The sequence below is a fragment of the Neovison vison genome, chromosome 3, assembly GCF_020171115.1.
Source record: "Neovison vison isolate M4711 chromosome 3, ASM_NN_V1, whole genome shotgun sequence".
NCBI lineage: Eukaryota > Metazoa > Chordata > Mammalia > Carnivora > Mustelidae > Neogale > Neogale vison.
Window position 1 is genome coordinate 179,807,011 of NC_058093.1, and position 27,042 is coordinate 179,834,052.

The 27,042-nt window shown below is 45.1% G+C and overlaps 1 protein-coding gene across 1 annotated transcript in view; it reads right to left on the reverse strand.

The window, feature by feature from the left end:
• The window catches only part of LAMA1 (laminin subunit alpha 1), a 159,389-nt gene extending 133,377 nt beyond the window's left edge, over window positions 1–26,012 (reverse strand). The window contains exon 1 of the mRNA XM_044243374.1: window positions 25,820–26,012. Within this exon, the coding sequence (XP_044099309.1) occupies window positions 25,820–25,895 (76 nt within the window). The 5' untranslated portion in view covers window positions 25,896–26,012. The remainder of the gene's footprint in view (window positions 1–25,819) is intronic.
• Window positions 26,013–27,042: the final 1,030 nt, after the last annotated feature.

The following is a 27,042-nucleotide window of genomic DNA, read 5'->3' on the forward strand; positions in this document are numbered from 1 at the left end:
TGTTTGCCAGCACTCTCTTAGAAGCATGGTAGTCCCCTGGGTGAACAAGAAAAATAATACCTCTAACAACTACAAAAACCCTGGAAAAGCCCTGGAAGCATCTGACACTATTCCAGGAGAACAACATCAAGGTATTCTAATAACTTAATATTCTAAGTTAGTAGCATTAAAGTATTCTAATGACTTGAATTTTAGGAAGATAACATGAATTCCTACTCAGGAATGTAGCCACATGAGTCCGAAAAAGCAGATGAGAATGTTTAAGTTCAATATACTTTTAGTGAGAATCTCTTCGGTGCAGAGCACTGTGCCACGCCCCTCCCAGAGATGCCAGGATGAATGAACTGCGCTGTTCCTAACCCTAGAGCTCCCACAGTCCGAAGCGAAAGAGAAGCATCTACTCACAGATTCTAGTAACCATAATATTTAAAATGCAGCAACATTTTAAAATATACTCGGGAAGAGAATCTGGAAAAAGACACGTAAATTAGGGACAACCCAGGCAGACAGGACCGTGTGTACTCAGGCAAAGGCAGGTTTAAAATCCTTCCAGGGCCCGGCTTGTTGGTCTTCAGATCAGTTTCAATTTCCTTGCCTTTGCACATTTCATGTAATCTTCCATGCCCTACTCATCTTTCCAGCTAAGCCCTGGTCTTTCCTGAATCCCAGGCTAATATAAATGTTCTTCTTTCGTCCTACCCTTCCTCAGCATGCCCATCTGTTCTTCCCATTTATACCAGCTCCCTGCCCCCTCCCATGGATTTCCCCTCAGTATCCTTCTCTGAAAACTAAAGACAACTCTGATCAGTCTGTGAACTACTTTGGGGGCAGAGCCATGCCCAATAAAGCCTGAATGGAAGAACAGGTAAATGAATGAAGGAATGTCCCATCGCTCCTGGATTACTACCGAGTGTACAGAACCAAGCACCTAAATCTAGACTCTTCTCCTGGTTCCACACTGACTATGTGTCTTCAGTCAAATCAACCTCTCAGAGCCTCTACTTCTTCAACTATTAAGGAAGTATTTTTAAGAGCCCCCCCCTTTTTTTTTCTAAATTACTGTGATTCTGAAATTTTACCTTAATAGACTATCAGGTAAACTTGTTTACCATTCTCTCTTCCAATATCTGGAAAATGAAGTAAGAAAAACTCATAACCGAAAGGGGAACCCTCTTACACTGTTGGTGGGAATGCAAGTTGGTGCAGCCTCTTTGGAGAACAGTGTGGAGATTCCTCAAGAAATTAAAAATAGAGCTTCCCTATGACCCTGCAATTGCACTACTGGGTATTTACCCCAAAGACACAGATGTCGTGAAAAGAAGGGCCATCTCTACCCCAATGTTTATAGCAGTATTGGCCACGGTCGCCAAACTATGGAAAGAACCAAGATGCCTTTCAACGGATGAATGGATAAGGAAGATGTGGTCCATATACACTATGGAGTATTATGCCTCCATCAGAAAGGATGAATACCCAACTTTTGTAGCAACATGGATGGGACTGGAAGAGATTATGCTGAGTGAAATAAGTCAAGCAGAGAGAGTCAATTATCATATGGTTTCACTTATTTGTGGAGCATAACAAATAGCATGGAGGACAAGGGGCATTAGAGAGGAGAAGGGAATTTGGGTAAATTGGAAGGGGAGGTGAACCATGAGAGACTATGGACTCTGAAAAACAATCTGAGGGGTTTGAAGTGGCGGGGGGGTGGGAGATTGGGGTACCAGGTGGTGGGTATTATAGAGGGCACAGCTTGCATGGAGCACTGGGTGTGGTGAAAAAATAATGAATACTGTTTTTCTGAAAATAAATAAATTTAAAAAAAAAGAAAAACTCATAACCATTCAATGTACAAAAAGGCAAAGAAAAGTAATTTGTTAACTCTTTTATCTTTTTGGATGAGAGAATCAAATAGAAATATAAAGTGACTTCCTTCCTTCCCTCCCTTATTCTCTATTTCTTCCTTCCTAACTTCCCTCCCTCTCTCCCTCCTGCCAACCCACCTGCCTGCCTTCCTCTTTCTCTTCTTTCCTCTTTCCTTCTTTCTTTTGTTTCTTTGGGAGTCATTCCTCAGAGCTTCTGGTTCTCGAGAGGAGTAGGAGAGAAACAAAGGATGTTGCATACAACATTTATCACAAGCCAGAGAACCCTCAGAGGCTGGCTTTGTTTCTCATCTATGCCTATAGCAATAGCATTTCCTTGACTCTTGCCCATTCCCCAGTGTATAAATCTACATCATGTGGAATTCTTCCAAAACAGTAAGTTCTACTTAATATAGCATATTTAATGGGCAGTTAAGCACCTGACTCTTGATTTGGGCTCAGGTTATGGTCTTGGGGTCATGGGATTGAGCTCCGTTTCAGTCTCTGAGCTGGGCATGGAGCCTGCTTAAGATTCTCTCTGCCTCTCCCTGCTCTCTTGCTCTAAAAATAGATAGATAGATAAATAAATAAATAAGGAAGGATGGGACCTCTAGGTGGCTCAGTTGGTTAAGCCTCCAACTCTCGATTTCAGCTCAGATCATTTTATCTAAGGGCCCTGGGATTGAGCCCCACATGGGGCTTCAAGTTCAGCAGGAAATCTGCTTGAGAATTCTCTACCTCTCCCTGTGCCCCTCCCCTCCCCACACTGTGTGCTCTCTCCCTCTCTCTAAAAATAAATAAATAAATCTTTAAAAACTATACAGCATATTTAATGTCAAATCTGTACATGTCCAGGTTTAAAATGGAAATAAACATTCTAATCAAGTGTTTTCTATGAATTCTATTAGAATGTCAAGTCTAGGGGCGCCTGGGTGGCTCAGTGGGTTAAGGCCTCTGCCTTCGGCTCAGGTCATGATCCCAGGGTCCTGGGTTCAAGCCCCACATCAGGTTCTCTGCTCGACAGGGAGCCTGCTTCCCTTCCTCTCTCTCTCTGCCTGCCTCTCTGCCTACTTGTGATTTCTGTCAAATAAATAAATAAAATCTTTAAAAAAAAAAAAAAAAGAATGTCAAGTCTACTACAGTCACCACTGCTTATGAAAGTTGGGCCTGGGTTAGGACTAAGAACATGAGTCATACAGCCTTAGATGTGAATTACAAGTCCAGAGGAGTAGGAGAGAAGTCTACCAGTTGTCAGCTGTGTGGCCAAGGTTGAGTGGTTTTACTTCTCAGTCTCATTTACACCACGAGAAGAACAGTGCCTAGGCACTTTTGTGAGCATTAAATGAGATTATGGGTAAAAGCCTTAATATAATGTATTAAGACCTCAGTAATTAGTTGTTATTATTATTATTTTCATAATATAAGTGGATGCCACTAATATCAATTTCCTCAAATATAATAAGATTTACATGGTTATATTTCATGTATTTGGGTCTCTGTTTCTCTGATTAAATTTTAGATGAAGAACTACATTTGCATTTAAAGGCCATTTAAGAGTCTAGAAAGTATCTTCCTTTCAGTAGAAGAGAAACCCTCAGCCCAGAGTGATGTGCTTCAGTAAGGAGGCCTGGAGGAAACCCAGACCCTCCTGGGCAGGGACGCACTGAGCAGAAGGCTGACGAGGACTGTTCACTTTGGTCACACCTGACCCCCTTCCCTCCTGCCCTGCGTCTTCCCTCTCTTCTTTTCTGATTGTTCTTTCTGATGTTGCCTTTGCAACACTGTGTGCTTATAAATCCCTGTAATTTAGGTGCCCGTTTGTAAATCGCAATCTTCTTTCATTGTCTTATAAGGTGACAAGGGAAGACATCTTGGGGGAGGTGACATTTGAACAGTCACACCAAAAATGAAGAGTTAGCCATGCAAGGGCAGCACTGCATTTTAATATATTCAGTTTTCTTTTTAACATAATTTTTATTCACTTAAAAACATACCAAGAATGGATCTGGTACCAAGGGCCCCTTGGTACCAAAGGTCGAGAACCCAAGAATAGAAATTGTTCAGACTAAAGATTTGAGATGCAGGAGATGACAACATAGAGAAGAGAACTATTGGTTTCCCTTCTCCCCACCTCTGCTTCTGGGAATCTAGTTCATCCCTGGACAAAGGCAGCCAGCAGGCCCTGGACCCCTTGATCCAGGTGGGTCTTGAAGGGGTGTGAGAGGGGCCATGGCCAGGTCAAGAGTTCATGTCCTGCTTATGTGAAGTCTCAAGTGATCTGGCTGGTGGGGGCAGGGTCAGTGGTGTAGCTCAGAGGCACTGAGTGAAAAGGAGCCCTTAATGTCACCCAGGTTGCTTGGGCCAAAATGTGAGATGCCTTGAGGAGCCTAAAGGAAACTTCCGTGACATCTTTATCTCCTCCCTCCAAGGGAAGAAAATCACCCTCATAGAGTTATCCTGTGATTTCTTACATGCGGAGCTGATCTCCGGAGCTCACATCGGGGCTGACCTTTAAGGACACGATCATAAATGAGGGGGACTGTGGGCATAGGTGAAAGACACGAGGAAAGACTGAGGAGGGATTAAGTTGGAAGTAGTTACAGCGGCACATCCCTAATCCCTAAAATTTGTTCAGGAGGCTGCTTACAAGTTGTGGTGAAATGCACCTTACCTCAATTTTTTTTTTTCTAGAAAACAACACCAATATACCTATATATTATGAATTAGGTATACATGAAAAATAAGCATAAAGGAAACTGTTTTCCCGTTTTCACTTCTGACTGACCAACAAGGGACTGCGGCTCTTTGCAGCAACAGTGCCTTCCTCTTCTGTGCCCTTCCAGGGAGAAACCTGAAAACATGGTATCCTTACAGGAACGCACCATTTGAACCAACTGGATCTCAAGTCATTTGTTACAAACTAAAAATCATTTTAATCACTCGTGAGTGAACGTGTTTTGTATATCAAATACCATCATCCTCAGAATGTTCGAATAATACACGATCGAGGCTCATGTTGAAATATGCAAAAGGCTTACTTGCTTAGTGTTAAACAGGGCTTGTGTTTCCAATGAGAATTTTCACAAGTAACCAGTGAGTTATTTTATTTCTCAAACATCTAACACTAGGGAACGCTTTTAAATGAAGACAATTCGGGGTCCTTTCAGCTCAAGACGGAAGCCTGGCACCAGGGAGAGAAAGGCTCTCTTTCTCATTGATGGTGTTAGTAAAAGAAAAGCTGTAAGATATTCTAGAGATTCAAAAACCCTTTCCAGCACGGCTGAGGTGGGGGGAACAGCGGGGGGGAAGAGTGGGGAGAAGGAGAGAGAAAGAAAGAAAGATCATAGGTAATCAGTGTAGGAAAAGTCAAATCCAAACTCCCAGGAGTTTGACATTTAACAGGGCTGACTTTTTTTTTTTTTTTTTTTTTTGTCTCACGTGGGCAGATGAAGAGAAGTTTAATCTCAGAAAAACCAGAGGGGGTGGTGAGCGAAAGACCTTCACAGCAGTTTTGCTGAGTTCCATTTCCATAGCAATGGACTTAAGGTGCCCTTGACAAAGACAGAGGTTTTCACTGTAAGATGAATAAGGGGAATGAACCAGCTAGCCACAAATATTGTCAGCAGAAAACAGCACCTTGTCTGGCTCTGCCTACTCCTCCCACAAGGCTCGTTTAAGGCTTACATTCCGTGACACCGTGGGTTTTGATTCAGCACAAAAGTTTAGTTGCGGAGACAAAAACTATGATTCATTCATCAGGAAGTATTTTTCTTTTTTGTTGCCAAGGGTGACAATTTAAACACCCTATCTGTGGAAAACATTATTGCATTTAGACAAAATGCCAAAGCTCCTCAATGCACACACACGTATTTTGAAAACTTCCTATCATTCCCACTGCCCTGGAAAGGCACTAACCCTCTGCTCTCCTTCGGGGTCCTTCCAGGAGTGAACGAACTTGAAGGAAAGTCAAAAAGCAAATACGGCTTTTAAGTGGAATACTGACAGCCTGTTGAAATAAACTGCAGTGGTTTTATATTTTGCTTGTGTCATGTATAATGTGTACAATGTTTATATCATTGGTTTAAATACCTGAAAACATCCATTAATTCAACATTTCTCTAACCGGCCAAACACTTCCAAAAACCACCAACATTTCTGCAAACCCTTCAAGGTCTTAGTTATTTTTTCCTCTTTCTTCTGCCTGTGCTTTATTATATAGATTTTCCCTGCTTCTGCTTTAAAACTTCGGCATCCCTGTTGAGGAATGTGCCCACAGCCGTGTCAAGGGTACAAGACCAGTGGCCTCACCCTTGGTTTAATGTTTTGTTGAAACCATCCTCAAAGTTTCCATAATTTAAACAGAGGGCCCACTATTTTCATTTTGCATTAGTTCTTCATGTACCCAGTAGTAGCTTCAGTCCAGGACTGTCTTCCCTAGTGCCCACGTCCCTCTGATCACATCATTCGGCATTCAAGTCACCACCTGTAACTGAACACCAGTACGATAACCCCAAAGTGGCCAGACCCCCCAGATCACAGCTCCTCTTACTTCCACACATTCCTCATGAACATCTTCCAAACAAAGAAATCATCTGCGGTATCGCCCACCTTGAAGACCAGCCGTAGACAAATACATTTAGCCACGAGAGTAAACACTCCAATCAGAAGGACACAGACTTCAATGATCTCAGTGACATTCTCACTGGGATTGATAACACTGTGTTTTCTCAGTTTCAGTACCATTGTTTGCTTCTGAATTCAGGCTACCTCTTTCAGTGGATGTATACATTTAATGCAATCGTTCCTCTATTTTTTTTTTTTCCAAAAAGCTATTACAACGCGGAGTCTGTATATGAGAATTTCCTTCCCTGTCTTTCCCGTTCCTTGTCTCACATCCGCTCTTCTTCACTCAATTTCAGCTTTTCCTTTAACTCGCTCAAAATGCCCTTTTCAAGGGCATCGACTTCCATGCTGTCCAATCCAACCTGCAATTCATGTTCAGTTTACTTGACCTTGCAAGAGCTTCTATCAAAACTGACCTTTTTCTTTTCCTTAAATCCTACTTTCTTTTGGCTTCTATCCTATTACAGACCCTCAGTTCTCCCTCTGTCACAGGAACTGGGTCCCTCTCTGCTGGTTGTCCTAGACTTCCACCGCAGCAACCGATTTCCTACGGAAAGCCCAAGATGGCCCCGGTGTATCCTCTTGGGGAAAAGGGTGAAGAAGTGTACTTTCCCAAACAGTAATCTTGAAAACAAGAGAAGCCACCTAAAGTATATTGAACTGAAGGCAGAACACTTGGCTTTTCTACTTTGTGTCTCAGTGCTTCCTTGTTCAATACTATTAAACCTAATTTAGATATGATATTAAAAAGGCATCACATGTATGGGACATGAATACACGGGCTCATGGAATTAGCGGAATCCCAGCATGGCTGAAATAAAACAAGCAGACATATAACAGGGACAAATGCAGGACCCTCCCCATTTCCCCCCAACCCCAAATCCATCGGCAAACAGAACCTAACCTTGGGGAAGGTAGAAAAGAAATTAGGGTCCCTTGGGGTAGGTAGACATAATATGAAAACAGTACTATGAAAAAAGCTATCCTGATCCAAGGCTGAATTAGTAATGTCATGCTATTAAACACAGAAGCTGACCATTAGCATCCACAAATTTGATCATTATAATTTAGCTATGCCAAGATATTCGAAAGCCATTCTGCACTCAACTGTTGAGAATCATGGTAGCGTTTCAACTTTGCCATGCACAGATCGCCTGGCCATCTTGTTAAAAACACAGATTCTGACTGCAGATCTGAGGCGGGGCTGGGATGCTTCATGGTGCAGCGTCTCCCAGGAGCCGCCCTTTTGGATTCGAAAGATTAAATGAACTCGTGGGTTGTTTCTAGCTTGAATGCCCTGAGGCTGGCTAATTCAGCCAGGCCTTGGCAGAAAGATCAGCAGACTGATTAGTAAGATCACACCTCCCCCTTTTCTGTCACTGTTTAACCAGAACTCCAAACTCCCCATCCTCCATGCTAGTCTTAGGGACCCTGGGCAACTATTTCCAGAGGGAATGGGGTACTTCAGTGAAACAGAGGCTTTTTTTGGCTTACCGTAGAGACGACGGAAATCTTCAAGAGTTCCAAAATTAAAGACATGATAGGGCAACAAGGTCAACTGAGCATTAACCAGGGAAATCTGTTAAACCAAACCGATGGTTTGATTCCTCTGCTCTGTTCCATCCGAATGATGCTGCCGCCGGCCTGTGGCTCGGTCACAGTGAAAATGATGTTGTTGAAGACACGGTGAAATGCTTACAACATAATGTTAAAATTTAAAAGAAGCCTATTTATTTAGGACAAGCTAATTCTGATGAAGAGTCACACTTTAAGCCTGAGTGCCACAGGCTGTTAATATTCTAACCAGGTATCTTTTCAGAGAGGCCTGTGAGGAAAGTTTTGCACAAGTTGGGGAGAGATGGATTGGAGAGGGCCGCGTGACGTCTCTTCCTTGGCTGCCTCGGAATCTTGCCTTTGAGCTTCTAGGAGAGGGTCTAGGTGATAGAAGGAGAAGGGAAAGTTTGCAAAACGCCTCTGAAGGCAAAAGCCAGGCCTTCACAGAAGGTGGGGCCAGCTCCCCAGACTGGTAAAGAAAACAGCTGGAAAAAAGTGGGGAAGGTCAAGGAGACAGAGTTCATTACCACAGCAGTACCCCTGAGACTCTTTCTTTTTTGTCTTATTAAAAGAAGATTTTTAATATTATTATCCTTTTATTTTTTAAGTTCTTCTCTATATTTATATGCTATTATGATAATCTAGGCAAGGCAAGTTTATTTGATTTCCACATGTTAGTAATGAAGAAATCAGAACCCAGGCGGAACCACATTAACAGATTACTCTCAAATAAATCACACTGACATAAATCCTCCATAGCCCATTTTGTTTAGAACAAACCAGTAAAAACCCAGTGGCCCATCTTTACTACACTCTCCACACCAGTGTGCACACATTGCCCATTCTAAGTTTTTTGGTTTGAGTTCAAGTTGCAGGTTCCTCTCAGAGGGTTTTCTCCTTCCCCTTCCTCAGCCAGCCTTTCCCCTGCCCTTCCCTCCCCTTCCTGCACCTCAGCACAGACCTCCCTCTGTGTTTCCCCCGCTCCTCTGGCTCTTGCCCCGAAGAAGTTGGCAAGTTTAGGGGCCTCATTTGTTCCCAGGAAAATGTCAGTCCTTTTTCCAACTTCTGGGGCCACGATCCCAGGCTGCCAACACAGCAATTCTTTAAATGCGGTGTTCATTTCCTCATGGGGACTGCATTTCCCACAGAGTTCCCTTTTACTTGCTATGCTGACAAGTCAGGCTAGGGATGTCCACTGAGGTCTGAGTCACGATGAACATCTACTTAAGCATGAGTGGTAACTAGCATAATATCTGAAATTTACTTTAAGATACTTCAGTATAAAGTGTGATAGTTGTGTGTGTGCACGCGTGTGTGTCTCAGGTGAAACTACCGAGATGCCACTAGTGTTGAAACTGGTGAGATACCTCCCAGGGGCAATCAGCTGGTACTCCAGTCAGGATCACTGGCCACATTCCAGAGATGCCCCCCATACTGTCTGTTCTCTGTCTCTGTCAACACGGGCACTTTGCTAATTAGCAGGGTGAGTATCAGAAATCTGTTATTAGGGAAATCAGTGGGCTGTTAATGGCATGATAATAGGACTCTCACCAGAGAAATTCATGGTGGTCAAGGTACCCACATACGTTAAAGTTATCTTAGAGAGACTTCTGGCTCCAGCATGGAAAAGAGGTTGACAAACCCTCTCCTGGAAAAAAATTATGGAATTGGACAAAATAGCTGCTTTTTTAAGAATAACCATTTCAGGACTCTGAAATCAGCCAAAGACCAATGAAAAATGAGACTATGTTCTTTACTATTCCCTTTACAAAGCTGCCAGGGTTTCAGGTAAGACCAGGGGGTGACCTGCCTCACCCTCCCCCAGCTCCTTGCCGCCTAGGCAGTTTCTCAAGGCAGGGCAAGCATGGCCATCAGAAGCTTCAGGGATGGGGTCTGACCGCAGGCTCCCCTTGGAGCGGAAAAGTGGAAGCACAGTGATCTTGTTGTAAAAGTTGTAAATTCAGTAGAAAACGAATAAATGAATAAATGAATGGGGATCATTTAAGGCCCTCCCCGCCTAAGGTTACAGTCAAAGAGGGCAAGCTACAGACAGCTGGACCAGCCAAACACATTAACAGCAATGTCCTGGAAACATGAGCATCAAAGAAGGGCATGGTCAGCTCTCCATCCGTCCCTGGGTGTGTGTGTGTGTGTGTGTGTGTGTGTATGCACACGTGTGTGTTTTTAATTGGAAAAGAGGAAAACACTTAAGAATTCAGCAAAAGAATTAAGACCAACACATTGAAAACTACAAAACACCTCTGAGAGAAATGAAAAAAGACCTAAATGAATAAAGTGATGTATTTTTCCTTTAGAAGAAGACTCAGTGCTATTAGACAGCAATTCTCGCCACACTGTTTACAGATTTAGTCTCCGTCCTATCAAAAGCTCAGTTAGCATCTTTTGTAGAAATTGACAAGCTGATACTTAATGGAAATACAAGGGGCCTGAAACTGTCAAAGCAATTTAGAGAAAAGTAACCAAAATTGAATGTCTTAAACTACAAATTTTAAAACTTACTATAAAACCTAAGGATTCCTGACAGCATGGTATTTGCATGAGAAAATACACATGAATGAATGGAAGAAAATAGAATCCAGAAATAAACATTTACACTTTCATTTATGGCAAAGTGATTTTTGGCAAAATGCCAAGGGGCTTTTGTCTTTCTGACAAATGTTTGGGACTATTGGATATCCACATGCAAAAACCGAATTTAGATCCTGCCTCCTCACCATGCATAAAAGTTAACTCAAAATGGATCACAGAACTAAATGGAAGAGCTAAACTTGAAAACTTCGAGAAGAAAATAGAGGATAGAGGAGAAAACCTTTGTGACCTTGGATTGGACAAAAATTCTTAACTATGACACCAAAAGAACAATCCATAAGAAGAAAAACAAAATTGATAAAATGGACTAGAAATAAAAAAAAACTTTGGTGCCATGAAACACACTGTTAAGAAATATTTAGGGTGCCTGGCTGGTTTAGTCAGTAGAGCACGTAAGTTTGTAAGTTAGAGCCCCACATTACTTAGAGAGTAATTACTTTGACAGAGAGATCACAAGTAGGCAGAGAGATAGGCAGAGAGAGAGGAGGAAGCAGGCTCCCTGCTGAGCAGAGAGCCCAATGCTGGGCTCGATCCCAGGACCCTAGGATCATGACCTAAGCCGAAGGCAGAGGCTTTAACCCACTGAGCCACCTAGGCGCCCCTTAAAAATAAAATCTTAAAAAAAAAAAAAGAAAATCTAAAGTCAAGCCATAAATTGAGAGAAAATACTTTCAAATCACATTTCTGATAAAAGACTTATATCAAGAAAATATGAAGAACTCTTATAACTCAATATTCAAAAGACAGAAAAACCCAATAAAAGCCAGGAAAAATATTAGAGTAGAATTTTTTTAAGATTTATTTATATTTATTTTAGAGAGAAAGTGCACGAGTTGGTGGGAAGGGGTAAAGGGAGAGGGAGAAGCAGACTCTCTACTGAGCAGGGAGCCTGATGAGGGTCTGGACCCCAAGACCCTGAGCTCATGACCTGAGCCGAAATCAAGAGTTGAATACTTAAATGACTGAGCTACTCAGGTGCCCCTGGAATAAATATTTTTTACCACAGAAGACAGATGAATAGCTAGTAAGCACATGAAATACGCTCAGTAAATTATAGGGAAGTGGCAAGTTAAAACGCAAAATGCCACTTCACAGCCACTAAAATGACTACAATCAGGAAGACGGTGTGTGGTGTTGGTAAAGATGTAGGGTGACTGCAATGTTCATACACTGCTGGTAGAATGCAAAATTGCACAGCCACTTTGGAAAATAATCTCATAACCACTTAAAAAAAATTAATGCCAAGGGGCTCCTGGGTGGCTCAGTCAGCTAAGTGTCTGACTCTAGATTTCAGTTCAGGTCATTATCTCGCGGTCACAACACTGAGCCCCGGGTCTGGCTCTGTGCTCAACACAGAGTCTGCTTGAGAGTTTCTCTCTCTCTCCCTCAGTCTTTCCCCTCCTCCCCATTCTCTTCGCACCACAAAATAAATAAATAAATAAAATCTTTAAAAAAAAAAAAAAAGGTCAACACAAATTTACAATATGACCTATATTCCACTCTTGGGAATTTCACTCAAGAGAAATGAAACATGTCTCCAGGAAGACCTGAATGCAAATGTTGTTAGCGTTATTCCTAACAGACCCCAAATGGAAACAATAAAATTGTCCATCGACTGGTGACTGGCAAAAAAAAAAAAAAAAAAAAGGCTACATACACAAAGGAATCATCTTCAGCAATCAAGTATAACAAACTCCAGATACATGCCACAACCTAGATGAACCTAGAAAATATTATGTGAAGAGAAAGAAGACAGACACAAAAGAATACATATACTGCATAGCTCTATGCGTATGAAATTTCCAGAAAGGGCAAATGTAAAAGTGCCGAAAGCAGATGATTGGTTCGGGCTAAGGTGAGGATGGAGGCTGGGACTAAGTATAAATGAACGTGAGGAAGCCTTTCGAGGTCTTGGAAATATTCCACACCAGATTGTGGGGACGACTGTGCAACACTCTAAATTTACTAAAAACCATTGCACGATACACATCCGATTGGTAGGATTTTATGGTATGTAAATTATACCCCGATAAAACTGTTCAAACACGTTGGAGTTTCTCCTCACCCTTGCATTTTACAGGGTGAAAAATCATGCAGGCTGAGGCCTCCATTCTGAAGGATGGGGATGCCACCTGGGGCTTGGTCCTTCAGATGTCTTGGAACCAGACAGTGTTTAAGGGTGTGTATCGCCTGACATTGATTCCATGGAGAAGTCTGTGCTCCCACAACGACAGAAGGCTGCAACTCTAACGAGTTCACTGCATATGGCCTATGACCAGCCTTGGACCTGACTGCTAGTTAAGGTACGTTAATAATGTGTAAGCTATGCACTTGGCATCATCTAGTGGGTTAGGTTGTCAGGGAGCAGTACATCCTCATGTGCCTTGAGCTTCTCGGTGGGTATCATCATTCACCAAAAAGTACCCAAGCATTTTGTATAACAAAATTGGCTTAGGTCAGCTGGTAACAGAAACCAAAGTGATGTTTATTTTCTTTCCTGGCTGATTCCTTCAAATATCATTTTGGAAATATTTTCCTATTCAATTTGAAATTATTTCCTTTACAGAAGACTGTCTTATGCCCAAATTTTCAGGGACGTTTGAGCACCTCAATGAGGCATATCTTAAGTCAGTCAATTCTAATAATGAAAAAGAAACCAACAAAGTTAGAAACCACTAAAGACACAGGAGATGTTATGCTCATATTTCTAAGGAGAATAGGCCATTCTTTCATTCAGTAAAAAGTGATTTTTATCAAACAAAAATCCATCTGTGACATAAATTCTGTATGCCTTTGTTCTGTTCCTGAGAAGAGAGGATGCCTTAGCTCAAAATGCCTGGAGGAGAGCAGCTGCTTTTCCACTTACACAAAGTGCTCCAACGGCAGGCAGGTAGTGTTCCCTTAAAAAAAAAAAAAACAAACCCTCAACTATGAAAATATAACTACAAGAGCTAGTTGACAAATGCCAACAAGGCTAAAGTCACGTACCATAGAGTATTCTGAAGTTACACCCTTTCCAAGGAACACCCACGGCCGAAGAAATGTAGACGTAAATCGGAGTTCTCGTTCTGTTTATGGCCATATTATTCTAACGCAACAAGTGGGAAGTATATTGGTGTTTGAGGCCTTCAGAAGCAAAAACCTCTCCCAGGTCAGAGCTGAGAACACACTCACTAGGATTCTCTGGGTCCTTCTCATGTTCCTTTGACTACAAGCACTGGAGGTGCAAAAACCACGGTCACCAGTATGTGGAACATTCTAGTAAGTACTTGCTGTGTGTGTGAATACATTGCTACCTTAAGATTCTTAGATGTTAGTGGTTCCAAATCCAGAAATAAGATGTTAAATAAAATCAGGCTTTTAGATCTGTATTGAATATTTGCCACCAGCCATTATTTTAATGACAAAAATGTAATCTGTGTTTTCTTTGTGCTGAATTATAGATGGGGAAAAAAAAACCAAACCCAACAGATCAATAACTCCTCTAGTTGTTCAGCCCCTCCTGGTTCCCAGACTCTGTGGCTCTTCTCTCTCCATATTTGGGTGCTATCTATGAGCACGAAAAGCATCTGGACTTCTCATTTCCCACAGTAGGTGGTCCCTGATCCCATGTTCTGGTTTAGAATGAAAGTGAAGATTTTGGTCCCCAAAATGTTGGTTCATCCTCTGCCCTTGTTTAATTACCTGGATTCTTCCTCATTCCCTGTCCCAGAATCCTGTCACCGGGCTTTCTTGATCTGGCAACCCGTCCTTTCCCTGCTACTGCTTTCCAGGAGACGGTCCCTCTGCTCAGTGACTTCCCTAACCCCAGGTGGCTATCTGCTGGATCCCTAAACCATGCCCACTGGATTCCTTTCTACTCCTGTTGCTTGTCTGCACTGGGCCCTCCATTCATGCACCCAAGTAGTATTCAAAGAATTGACACGAAATGCCAGGCCCTGTGCTGGCGATCAGAAGTAGGAACAAAACTCTCTGCCCCCCAGGAGAGACAGGCAAGTTAACAGTTATGAAATGCCAGGTATAAACAAATTGTATAAACAAATTGCTATGGCAACAAGCAGGTGGAAAACATGAATGACGGGGGCCGGTGGGGGCATGTCAGAGAGGCCACAGAGTTGTCATGGACAGTGTAGTCAAGGCTCACAGATGTGAGCCTCCGCGTCACACTGGGGGGAACCAGGTATCTCAGAATGGCCAAAATAGGGTTGGCATTGGGAGAAGAAGCCATGGACGGGTCTGAGCACAGACAGCCCTGGAAGTTTTGCTCACAGAGACTGAGAAGCCGTTCAACGGGGGTGGGTGACACTGGTCAGCTCCACGGTCCCTAAATTCGCAGGGACTCTGGATACCAACAGCTTTCTGATCTCTTATTGGCCACATGAGACTTCAACTCAGCCCCTGCCGCTGGACTGGGGCTTCCTGGCCCTGAATTGGGGCCCGGGTCCAGACTCTGGTTCTGGCCAGTATGTGGTCAGTTAGGACAATACATTTCCAAGTACCCTGAACTGGGAGCTGGTCTACAAGGTCAGTGCAGGGGTTGGGTCTGGCATGCAGCGTATGTGGGCTATGTGTGGAGGGAATGTGATGGGGTGGGGTGGGAGGTGCTGGGGATCGAGAGGGAAGAATGGCTTTTATTTGGGGAGATGGATCTAGAAGGGAAATAATAAGCCAAACATGGTTGGGGTAGGGGGAGGTAACAACTTCTGAAGGAAGGCAGGAAAATCAAGTGTACAATGGATGATCAATTAAAGACAAGATCGGGGAAGGATAAGAGAAGTACGTAGATAAGGACAGCTAGACTTTGTAGCCACCTGACCTGAGAAGGTGAAGCTTGGATCTGGAGAGAAGGAGGTGGTCCAGATAAACCCAAAGAAAAGAGTATCTGTAGTTTGTCCATTTAGAGGGGCTGGGAGGGAGGGACATGCCTTTATATAGAATGGATTTACGAAATTTTGGATGAATTATTTAAAGTATAAAAAAGTAATCCAATCAACCAACCACTCCACCCTACAAGGCCAGACCTTGTCCTCAGACAGGAGGGACTCTAAAAGTCATATTTCATGAGGAGGGATTTTAACCAAAGAAGGGCCTTTATACACGGCAACGTCAGCAAACGGAGATGAAAACTGCTCGTGAAATCAGAATCTCGGCAGTTAATAAGCATCAGCTGAGCACTTACCAGTGACAAACGCCTGTCAAGGGACTCCTGGGACACAAAGAAGGGACCGTCTTTCTCCGAGCAATGTCAGTGACACAGGCCGTGACAGCAGGGATCCCTCACAACTTTGAAGTGCTTGGTATCAACCCTGCTTCCTGGAGGAGTGGGAATCGCACGAAACAGACATGAGGCAAGCAAAGAGGGTGCTTGGATTGGAGGGCTTGGTATCTGCACAAGGCATTAGCCTCCAGGCAACAGATTCAGGGCCCCCCCACCCCGTACCCGCATGAATAAGGTAGGGAGGACCACCAGGTATGGCATCCCTTTCCCAAGCCTGCATTGCAGTGTGATCGTGTTCACTGGCACAGCAAATTTCATGTTAACTTTGTGGCTCTCAACTCTGTCTGCACAGCAGAATTCCCTATGGAACATTTTTATAGACTTTTTTTTTTTTTTTACAAGTTATGTATTTATTTTAGAGAGAAAGAGCAACACAGGGGTAAGGCAGCAGGAGAAGGAGAGAGAAACCCAAGCAGTCTCTGCACCAAGCTTGGAGACCGACAAGGGGCTCAATCCCAGGACACCGAGATCATGACCTGATCCCAAAATGAGTCAGATGCTCAGCTCACTGCGCCACCCAGGCGTCCCGCCCTCCCAGGGAGCATTTTTAAAGTGCAAACGGCTGAGTACCGCCCCAGACCACATAAGGGGTAGGACCTGGGCACTGATGCTATTAAAATCTAATGTGCTGCCTGGAGAGAGAACTTCTGTACTAACCGTGCCTCTTCACCTGGAGCACGCTAGGCCAGCGGGGAAGATCTGAGTTTCCCAGAAAAGAAAGGAAGCCTAAGGAAACGGACATCCCTTAACAGGGTGTCTGGTGTAGAAGCTGCCTCTGTCACTCCAGCTAATGCTGAACGCCTCTCGGCCTCCCCATCTCCTGCCTTTCCCTGCCCCACAACTCGGCCTCCTCGGGTCAATGTGAACCTATGTGACTATAAGTAAACAAAATATAGATGGTAACACCCATGATTGAGACTTTAACCCTTCTATTTCTGCTCTGCCCATTATTGCTCATGGAGAACTTTTTTTTTTTTTTTTAATATGCACTTTTCAGTTCTGTGGACTCCAAAAACAAGCCCACTAAAAACGTCAAGAAGTGCCTGGAATCATAGCAAGGAATGCGGCTGAGAAAGGAGTCCGCGAGACACACTAGCCTCTGTGCATCCCTGACGCGGGGTCCCAAGATACGTTCCCTGCATGAATGAATGAAAAGGCAAACACAGGAACAAAAATTAGAAACCTGGAATAGAAACAGACTCACTAGAAAATATTATTCCCTACTCCAAGAAGCTATTAACTATTTAAAATGTCAACTGCCTTTAAGAAAAGTGAAAGAAGCTTCCAAAGGCATTTCACATGTTAGTGAATATCTCAAACTCCCTCCACCCCACACTTCCAGAACAAAACAGTACCATGAATCCAGGAGCATGGTTGTAAAGAATTGGGAAAACTAGATTGTATTCAAAAACGAAGAGAGCGTTTGGGTGAAGGAGGTCAGAAGGCACAAACCTCTAGCTATATTTATATAAATATCATATGTTTATTATACAGAATTATATGCACAAGTCCTAGGGAGGTAATGCGCCACAGGGTAACCAGTTAATAATACCATGCTATACATTTGAAACTTGCTAAAAGAGTAAATCTTAAAAGTTCTCATCACAAGAAAAAAAATTTGTTAACTGCCTATAGGAATGAATGTTAACCACACTTATGGTGATCATTTGGCAATATATACAAATACCGAATCATTTTGTTGTACACCTGAAACTAATATGTCAGCTGTATCTCGATTAAAAAAAAAGCCAGAATTAGAGATTCAGAATAAAGGGGCTAGAAGGCTAGACTGGGAATTGTCAGGGTGGGCAAAGAGCACTAGCCCACCGTAGCACACGGTAACAGGGCCAGATGGTAAGCCCAGTGGCAGAGAGAGTGGTGGAAATAATGATTTAAACTAGAAACCCAGAAAAGTCAGCCTGAAGACCAATTGGAAAGTTGTGCCTTTCAAGTCCTTGTACCTCTGGATACCAAAATGGGGTGCTCGCTTCGGCAGCACATATACTAAAATTGGATACCAAAATGGGAATAAGGTTTTTGGAGACACAGATCCCAGATCCCATGTTGGGCTGTGAATGCTAATCCCTTCAGGTGAAATGAAACACAGGGGTCTAGAGGAACTCATGCCCAGCGCAGGGCCAGGACTCAGGGCTGGGCTGGCAATCGAGGGGCTGGGTAAGGGTTCTGTGGTTGTTAAGCTCTGTGGGTGGCCCCACTCTCCCACTCCCAAGGGCTCAGGTCTGAGCCCAAGAACCTTCTACCCTCAAGTTATCGTTGTATTGAAAGAAAAGTTGGGAGCTAAGGGTTTGATCTTTGCAGGAAAGAAAATCTTCTTTCGGACCTTGACTTACAGAATTCTAGGCAAGCCATCCAAAAGAGGACTGGACAGTATCTTCTTTATTGTCATAGAGAATTTCCTGAGCTTCTAGCAGGAAGTTAAGGGACAATGGAACAAAATGCAGGAAATACTTCAGGTAATGGGGAAGGGAGGGCATTTTCCGTACATGCTCATGGATCTACACTCGACATTCCCCCCAGCCTTGCAGGAGGCTCTCTGGCACGAGAATTTGAGCCACACGGCCTGCCTGGCTGACAGCTCAGACTTCAAAGATAGTTCAGGAATGAAGAGATGCAAACTTCAATGCCTGACTTATCACAAAAAACAATGCAAATACAGAAACAGGCTGGTTGGTTGGGGTCATAATGACAAGGCTGGCCCAGGGCAGTAAGCAACAGGCCGTGCATGGGCGGTCAGGCTAGGTTTTAGGTAAGAAATGGGGGTGCAATTCAGATAAGGAACATGAACAAATCATGCAGCTGCAATCAGAAAGGAAGGAAGAGCCCAGGATAGAGAGAGATAGAGAGATAGGCGCCCGGGATAGAGAGAGACACGGCTAAGTCTAGTGGTCCTGGCTGGCCGGAGGGATCATGGAGGGCCATGGCTGTGGCAGGACTGGAGCTGGATGAAGCAGGGGGCACAGGAGAAAGGCAGGACCTCAGCAGCATGAGCCTAACGGCAGTGTTAGACCAGTCAAGGAGAAAGCGTGCGAGCATCAGACAGTTACTACAAGCAGCTGGTTATGGGGACGCCGGGTGGCTCAGGCGGTTAAGTGTCCGACTCTTGATCTCAGCTCGGGTCATGATCTCGGGGTCCTGGGATCAAGTCCTGAGGTGGGCTCTGTGTTGGGCATGGAGTCAACTTAAGTAAGATTCTCTCTCTCCCTCTCCTTCTGTCCCTCCCCTTTTCTCTCTGAAAACAAACAAACAAAAAAGTGGCTGGTCATAGTCCATTCAGACAGCAGGTGACTATTTGCCTGGTTAGAGGGAGAAATGAAAATTAAAAAAAAAAAAAGCCAGTTTTTTTTTTTTTTAAGGGAAAGAACAAAAATTTGGTGGGACAATTTGGATAAGGGGACAAAAAAAGTAAAAGCAGACCAAGCCAAGGGAACAGAAAGAAGGCCATGAGCTGGGGGAAATCCAGAGGGAAGACACTGGAGCAGGTTCCTGTGCTGGGCCTCCCAAGGTAACAAGATAATCACTTTTGTTGGTAAAATTCTGTCACTACAAAAAGGTTGGAAGACATTTAAACGTGTGCTATACAATAATCAGCATTGTTATGTGAGGGCCCCCTTCCAAATGTTCTCTTTTAACTACAAATGGTCGGCTACACTGTAGCATCTTTATTGTCAGAGAGAATTTCCTGAGGTTCTGGCAGGAAGTTAAGGGGCAAAGGAATAAAATGCAGGAAATACTTCAGGCAATGGGGAAAGGAGGGCATTTTCTATATATGCTCATGGATCTAAATTTGACATTCCCACCAGCTACACAGGACGCTCTCTGGCACAAGAATTTGAGCCACACGGCCTGCTAGGCCGACAACTCAGACTTCAAAGATAGTTCAGGAATGAAGAGAGGCAAACTTCAAATAGTAAATTCAGAAGAGAAAAAAAGCAAAAGTGTGCATACAAGCTGAAGCCGGGATCTTATGTATTTCCACACTCCGCAGTTTCTGGATGAGCACTTGGAGATAAATGCTTACCTAGGCAAGAATGTCATCCATCGGGCTGATTCGGATTCTCACTGCCTCCATTGTCTGTCTCCTGCCCCCAAGCAAGACACACATTCGCTGGCAACAAGTTAACCCAAAGAAAGCTCTCCTGATCCAGCCTTGAAAACACAAAGGCTGGAGTGGAGGGATTCTGAGCTATGAAATCGTTACTCTGAACACAGACTGTCACCCTGAGCATCGAGTCCATGAAAATACAGTGAACCCAGCTGTCTCTGCCTTGCAGGGGGCTTCGGGCCAAAACAGCTCCCAGGCTGGCATGTTCTAACAGAGCCCAAGTTCATGACCTTAACTAAACTACTTCTTATAAAGGTTTTTTTTTTCCTCCTCATTAATTTTGAAATGCCCTTATTTATTTACTCAATTGTCCATGGAGACATATTAGTATTTGGAAAACAAAACAAGAGAAAGAATTATCTGCAAGCATGTAGATAAGTTACAGACATCTTTCTCAGGAAACTATAGTTTCTCTTGGTTGTCCAAACATTTCTAAGGAATGTAACTAAAAACATCATCTAAGGCCCAAGATGGAGAGTTCTCTGGTCATCTCCATTGAATCTCTATTCAAAGTGCAGACTTAACTTTATTCACTGGGAATTATTTTCAAAAATTAAATTTTTCTGTGTCTGTCATAGATGTTCCAGTAACAAATCACGCTTAGTTGGTAAAATAACACACTGTCTTAAACTTCTAATAGAATTATTCTCAAACTCGACTTCTCTGTATCATGAATCTCCTAAAATACATTTTTAAAAAGTCTTTACTGCATAAGGAATAGCTTGTTAATGCACTGCAAACAAGACGTTCAGAATGAGTACAGAGTACAATGTCATGAAATCAACTGGTGACCTAGTTTTTAAAGTCCATAAGATCTAGGAAACACTGCTCTAATACCTTTCTGTCAAAGACCATGTTGGAAGGGACAAGTTGAAGGTGACAAGTTTACAAGTATGTGCATTCATTAAATGATGTATTAATTCCCTGCAACAGGTCCACTGAAGTACTAGAATGTGGAGTGGGCAGTGGAGAGAGGAATATTGGTCCATGTTTTGTCAGGAAATGAGTGGGACCCCCTTATACTGTTGGAGAAGAAGTAGGCTTCTACTACCAAAGAAGTAGCTTGCTTTTGAGAGTTCCAGGAAAAGATGTCCATGGAAGAATACACAAGAAGCCAAAAGTAGTGGTTACCTCAGAAGAAGGTGACAAATGTTAAGACTTAACCTTTTTCTACAGACACTTTAGTACAATTTGAGTTTTGTACCATGGGCATGGATTATCTACACAACAAAATGTTTTGAAGTTACTTGATTCCTAAACAAAGATATTCATTTCAATTTGACTCAATGAAGGTAGGTGGCTATTTACTGCTAGGAACTTTGCAAAGCAATGATGGTGCAGATATGGATAAAATGATCCCCACAGGGGCGCCTGGGTGCCTCAGTCATGAAGCGTCTGCCTTCGGCTCAGGTCATGATCCCAGGGTCCTGGGATCGAGCCCTGCGTCGGGCTCCCTGTTCAGTGGGAAGCCTGCTTCTCCCTCTCCCACTCCCCCTGCCTGTGTTCTCTATCTCACTGTGTCTCTGTCAAATAAATAAATAAAATCTTTAAAAACAAACATGTTCCTTCCCCAGTCAGTGGGTGAGAAGGATTGGTCAGCCAATTGTTCACGCCTCCATGATAAGTGGATACAAATGACGATAGCGCTAAGTGGAGAGACCGCTGGGAGTTTAGGGAAGAGAGTACTTCAGCATTGGGGGACTGGGAAGGTTTCCCAGGGCATTTGAACCCAAACAGCAGATTTGTCTGACACTTCGCAGCTTGTGTGCAAGGAAATACTTGTTGCCTATGAGTAGGTATAAGTGTCCTAAAATAATGTCCCTCAGCACCTGGGAGGCTCAGTGGGTTAAAGCCTCTGCCTTCGGCTCAGGTCATAATCCCAGGGTCCGGGGATCAAACACCGAGTCGGGCTCTCTGCTCAGTGCGGAGCCTGCTTCCTCCTCTCTCTCTCTGCCTGCCTCTCTGCCTACTTGTGATCTGTCTGTCAAATAAATAAATAAATAATCTAAAAAAAAAAAATAATAATGTCCCTCAGCTCCGGGATAACAGGCCAGCTGGAGTCCCAACCCCCTTGGTTTATCCCCCCGTGTGATGCACATCACTGTTATTTTGTATATACATGTGAAAAAGTGAGGGGTGTGGGTGGCACAGTCTGAGCCCCTAGGGTGGTGTTTCTAGAAAAATCACAGAGGCAGCCATGCTGAGAAGGGAGACGAGGGGAGGAGGGAGGTTTGGCTAGAGAACCATCACAATATTTCATGGGAAAAACAAACAATTCCTGAGCCTGGTCAGCAGTGGGGACCCCAAAAAAAAAAATGCAGACAGATCGCACAGACTTTCAGGAGGTAAAATCAACAAGCCCTTAATGAGCAAAGGAACGTGGGCAATGAGAAAGGGAGGGGCTCCCAGAACGGTGAGTGCTCGTGACAGGCTTAACAGTAAGGGTCATCACCACAGATCCCACACCTGTGACAGTATGTCGTGCCCAACACCATGCCAATATTTTCAAGTGTTATTTAATCATGTGAATCCTACCCATTTTATAGACAGAAAGATTGACATTCAGAGCTGGTAAGGTGTTAACCAATGTCATGGCTCATCAGAGGGACAGGCCTGGTATTTAAATCCAAGACTACTTGATTTCAACTCCAGACTCCAAATTTTGAAACAATTACGCATTCCAGAAACTACAGCTCCAGAAGAGGGCCTCCCCCAGAGTTCTGTGTAAAATAGTAACAATGATGCTCCTAGATAAAATATTTTGAGGACTAACCCTGTACTAGACACTGTTCTTGCATTGTTTCATCTCATCGTTAATAGCCTCTCCAGGGAAACCTCTTTATTTCTCTCAGTTTGCAGACGCTGACACCAAAGCACAGGAAAATTAACTTGCCCAATTTCCCCCAGCGAGTGAGGCCAGAGAATAAAACATCTAAAGCTTAAAGGTATGGCTTGTCATCCCTGCCCCAAATGCACCATTGATGATAATGAATATCCCTAGGGCTTTATGAACAAATTATTATAAAATGATAGAGTGTTTCAAGGATGATTACTTTGAAATAAGTGGGTATATAAACATTTTAGGATACTTGGTTATAGAGCAGTGCAGTTCTAAGAATGGCTCAAGACATTACCATATCTTTGTGGTATTTGAATTCTTTATGACATTGTATTAACTACAGCAGTAGGCTTCATATTTAATGTCTGGAAAAGAGGAAGGAAAAAGGAGTGGGCCAAATCCAGGATATGCAAATGGTGGGCAGTGATGTTTTTACTACACATATCCTTGTTTCCAACTGCTAAGACCAATATTCTTTTAATTGGCACTTACGTGGCAATACAGCTTACAGAAGAGAAAAGTGTGCCTTTGAAATCCCTTCAGGCACACGTACTCCATACTGTGGAATGATACATGCTAATTCGAATGCTATGCCCTGTTGAGAACGAAGTACATGTTCTTCTAGTCATACAACAGATTGTTTTTTCTCTCTCTACTTGGAATGATCTAGTTTTACTTTTAAAAAAGAAAGGATGATTTAAAACAGAAAAACTGATGAGCCAACCTGCGAAGCAATTATAATTCTATGTTGTAATCATAATTCTATATTACCAGCTGTGGACTCAACAAGGCACTATTTTAAGAAACATACCACCTCTTACTCTAACCCCGGGGAATAACTCACTTTAAACAGGTTACATTTCAAGGTCGTGAGCCACTGGGTCCTCCTATACAGTGAGTTGTAAGGTAATCCAGAGAGACACAGATATTACAGAGGACTGCTAATAATCTGAGTGGTTGTTAGATAATGATCATTTTTTAAAATGTAGGCACCAATTAGCCAACTCAGCAGTGCCACAGGTCAGCTTGATTTTACTACGACCAAATCATACCATTTCACTAATCATTTATGCTATATATGTAGAGTACAACTTATTTCTTTTAAAGATTTTATTTATTTATTTGACAGACAGAGATCACAAGCAGGCAGAAAGGCAGGCAGAGAGAGAGAGGAGAAAGCAGGCTCTGGATCCCAGGACCCTGGGATCATGACCTGAGCTGAAGGCAGAGGCTTTAACCCACTGAGCCACCCAGGTGCCCCGGAGCACAAGTTATTTCTTAAAATGAAAACTCCCTCAAAGGTGCTTGTTAGGAAGCATGGCTGATGGGGTGGAGACAGCAAATATGGAACCGGTGTGAAAGACTCAAAGACTCCCCTGGTGGGTGGCTTTCCAAGGCATCTTAAGCAGGAAAGCCCCATGTGGTCCCACTTTCTCCAAACACCATTCATAACCTCCCACGCCAAGTGCTCAGCTCCTAGGGGCAAGAAAAACATTCCCGGCATTGCCTCCATCTAGGACTTTCAATTTCTTAAAACAATAAAGCTGAACCAAGTGGCTCTCTCCCCACCCTGTGGGAAACTGGGACTCGCTCACTTTCAGCAACCGGAGAGAAAGGAGTCGGGCTTGTAGCGCCAAAGCCTTCCCTCCCTTAAAGGCGGGCTCTTTTCTCGGACGCATAACTATGTAAATTCCCTCTACGTCCCAGCCCCACTCCGCGCAGAGCAGGCGCTGGGTATTCAAAGCTGTGTGGCCAGCTCCGGTCCAGTGCGTTCATCACGAATGCCTGAATGAATGAGATGGACGCGTCTCTGTAGAGTTCACGACTCAGCACAATGCCCAAACACATTTTCCCACGAGGGTATGCCGCCTACCTGCTTTTGACCTGTATTCATTTCTTTATTTTTAAATGAAATGTGTATTTGTAGGGATGTGTCCATGGTCACATGTTGTGCACATTAGATGCAGCCAACAAGTATTGTGACCGCCTAGCCAACTAGAAAGCGACGCCGCCAAGACTTCACCGAGTGTCCGCTTGATCGAGTGGGGGAATGGAGTGGTCCGCAGAAAGGGAAACAGGGCTTCTCTTTCTCTCTGGCATTGATCGAAGCCTTCAAAATTCGCTTGGGGTTTCCGTTCTCCCCAAACCTTGTCAGGAGAAACACTGCACCACCGCAGCCGGCGAGCGTGCAAAGTCGTCCCTTCGTCACCGGCTCTGTCACCCCAGGGTGACCGCGGTCTAACCCCGCACGGGGAATGAGCCGGTTTGGCCACCTCGGGGGCTGCACAAAGAGCGCCCTTACGGAAGGCGCATCTGTGGCCGGGACGCCGCGGGCGGGCGAGTACCCAGGGCTCAGGACAGCCGGCCAGGGACCCGCTTCTCACCACGGTCTGTCCCCACGAGCCCACCTGGGCCGCGAGCGGTCCCGAGGAGCCCGCCCTTTCCATCGCAGGACAATGAGGGCGACTCGGGAGGACGCCTTTCCCATTCATTCCCCGCGCCGAGTCAGCCGCCCGCATCCCTGCCCGCCGCAGCCCGGGGACTGCAAGCTGGGGACCTCTGAGGGGGTCGCAACCCCCTCCTGCACCCCACGACCCCCGGCTTCCCCCACCCCGCGCCGCTCCCGTCAGCTGCGCTCCGGATCGCAAAAAAACGGAACGGATCCTCACTCCCCACCTCCTCACCCCCGAGCCCGAGGAGTTTCAAGCCCAAGGGTCGGAGGACCGGGTTGCGTCCATCTCGGGTGGCGTCCCCACTCCTATCCCGCCCCGCCCGGGAGACGCTTCGTGGGGGCCGCGCGGAGCCCCACGTGTGCGATTCCCCCGTCCGAGGTGAACAAGGATGCGCGCCCCCACCGAAGCAGCGGCAAAGCGGCCGGCTTTGTCCCGCTGCTGCCGCCGCCCGCCGGGAGACTGGGGACCGGGGCTCACCTCTCTGCTGGCACCGCGCGGCGACCCAGAGCAGCGAAGCCAGGAGCGCGACCCCCGCGCCGCCGCCGCCACGCATCTCGCTGCCGCCGCTCGCTTGGGCTCTGGGAAGAAAGGCACCGCCACGCGCGGGGGCTCTCCGCAGAGCGCGAGTCCGCCCTTCCCCGCCGGGCTCCGGCCTCCAGCCCGCGGGCCCCTCGGACACACCGCCCCAGACCTGCGCGGCGCCCGCCCCTCCCCGCCCCCGCCCGCGCAGACCCCTCCCCCGCGGGGCCCCTAGCTCGGCCCCTGCGACCCGCGGGGACCCGCCGCTCCAGCTGGCCGCCGGCCGGGCGCGGTGCTCAAAGCGTCCCAGACTCGGGGGGTGTGGCGGCGTGACCCGCTCCGAGCCCGGGCGGCTGGCGGGGTGGGGCTGGGGGTGGTGGGGGAGGGTGGGCGGAGAAAGTGGCTGGGAAGGAGGAGAGAATCTGCTGAAGTTGGCCCGAGCTGGTGAATTCCGAGAAAGCATTTGCCCTGTTGACCCTTCCGGCCCCACGGCGGCTCTGAGCCCCCGCCGGGCCCCGGGAGCCGGGAGGACGCGCGGCTGCCCACACTCACGGCACCTCCGGGCCCGCGCCCCTCCCGCGCCAGACGCTCCCCGGGCCGGCCGCCGGCCTCCCCTTTGGAGCGCGACCAGGGTGTAGCTGACCAGCGTCCCTCTCCCTCCGACGGTGGCGCGGCCTCCTGTGTCCTGGCCGCCAGCCTCGCGGACGGGACTCGGGGCTTAGCTGACCAGCCTCCCCCACCGGCTGGGAGATTTTTCTTCTGAAAATGAGTTGCAACTTGTTTCTCACTTCGTCTAAGGAAGGCGAGAAGGGTCACTTGGACTTAATTATTAGCCTACCCTTACCCCTTACAGCTGGAGGAAGAGGTACCCCTCCCCCCCCTTTTTTTTTGGAAGTTAGTCTTAACACAAGAGTTCAACTGCTTTGTTCTTTTTTTTTTTTTTAAACTACATCTGGTCCCTGTTAAAGAGCTTTTAATTTCCTCTGATTTTTTTCAATTAAAAGTATTCATAACACTTTGTAGATCTCATTTTCTCACGATGTAAACAGAAGACATACTAAAAGCCACTGAGTACCACCAACCCACGTCCTCATTTTGTTTTTAGGGTTTTTTTTTTTTCTTTTCTCTGTAGGGAGATATTTTATCTCATTGTGTCAATCAATTTGACCACCCTAGCAATT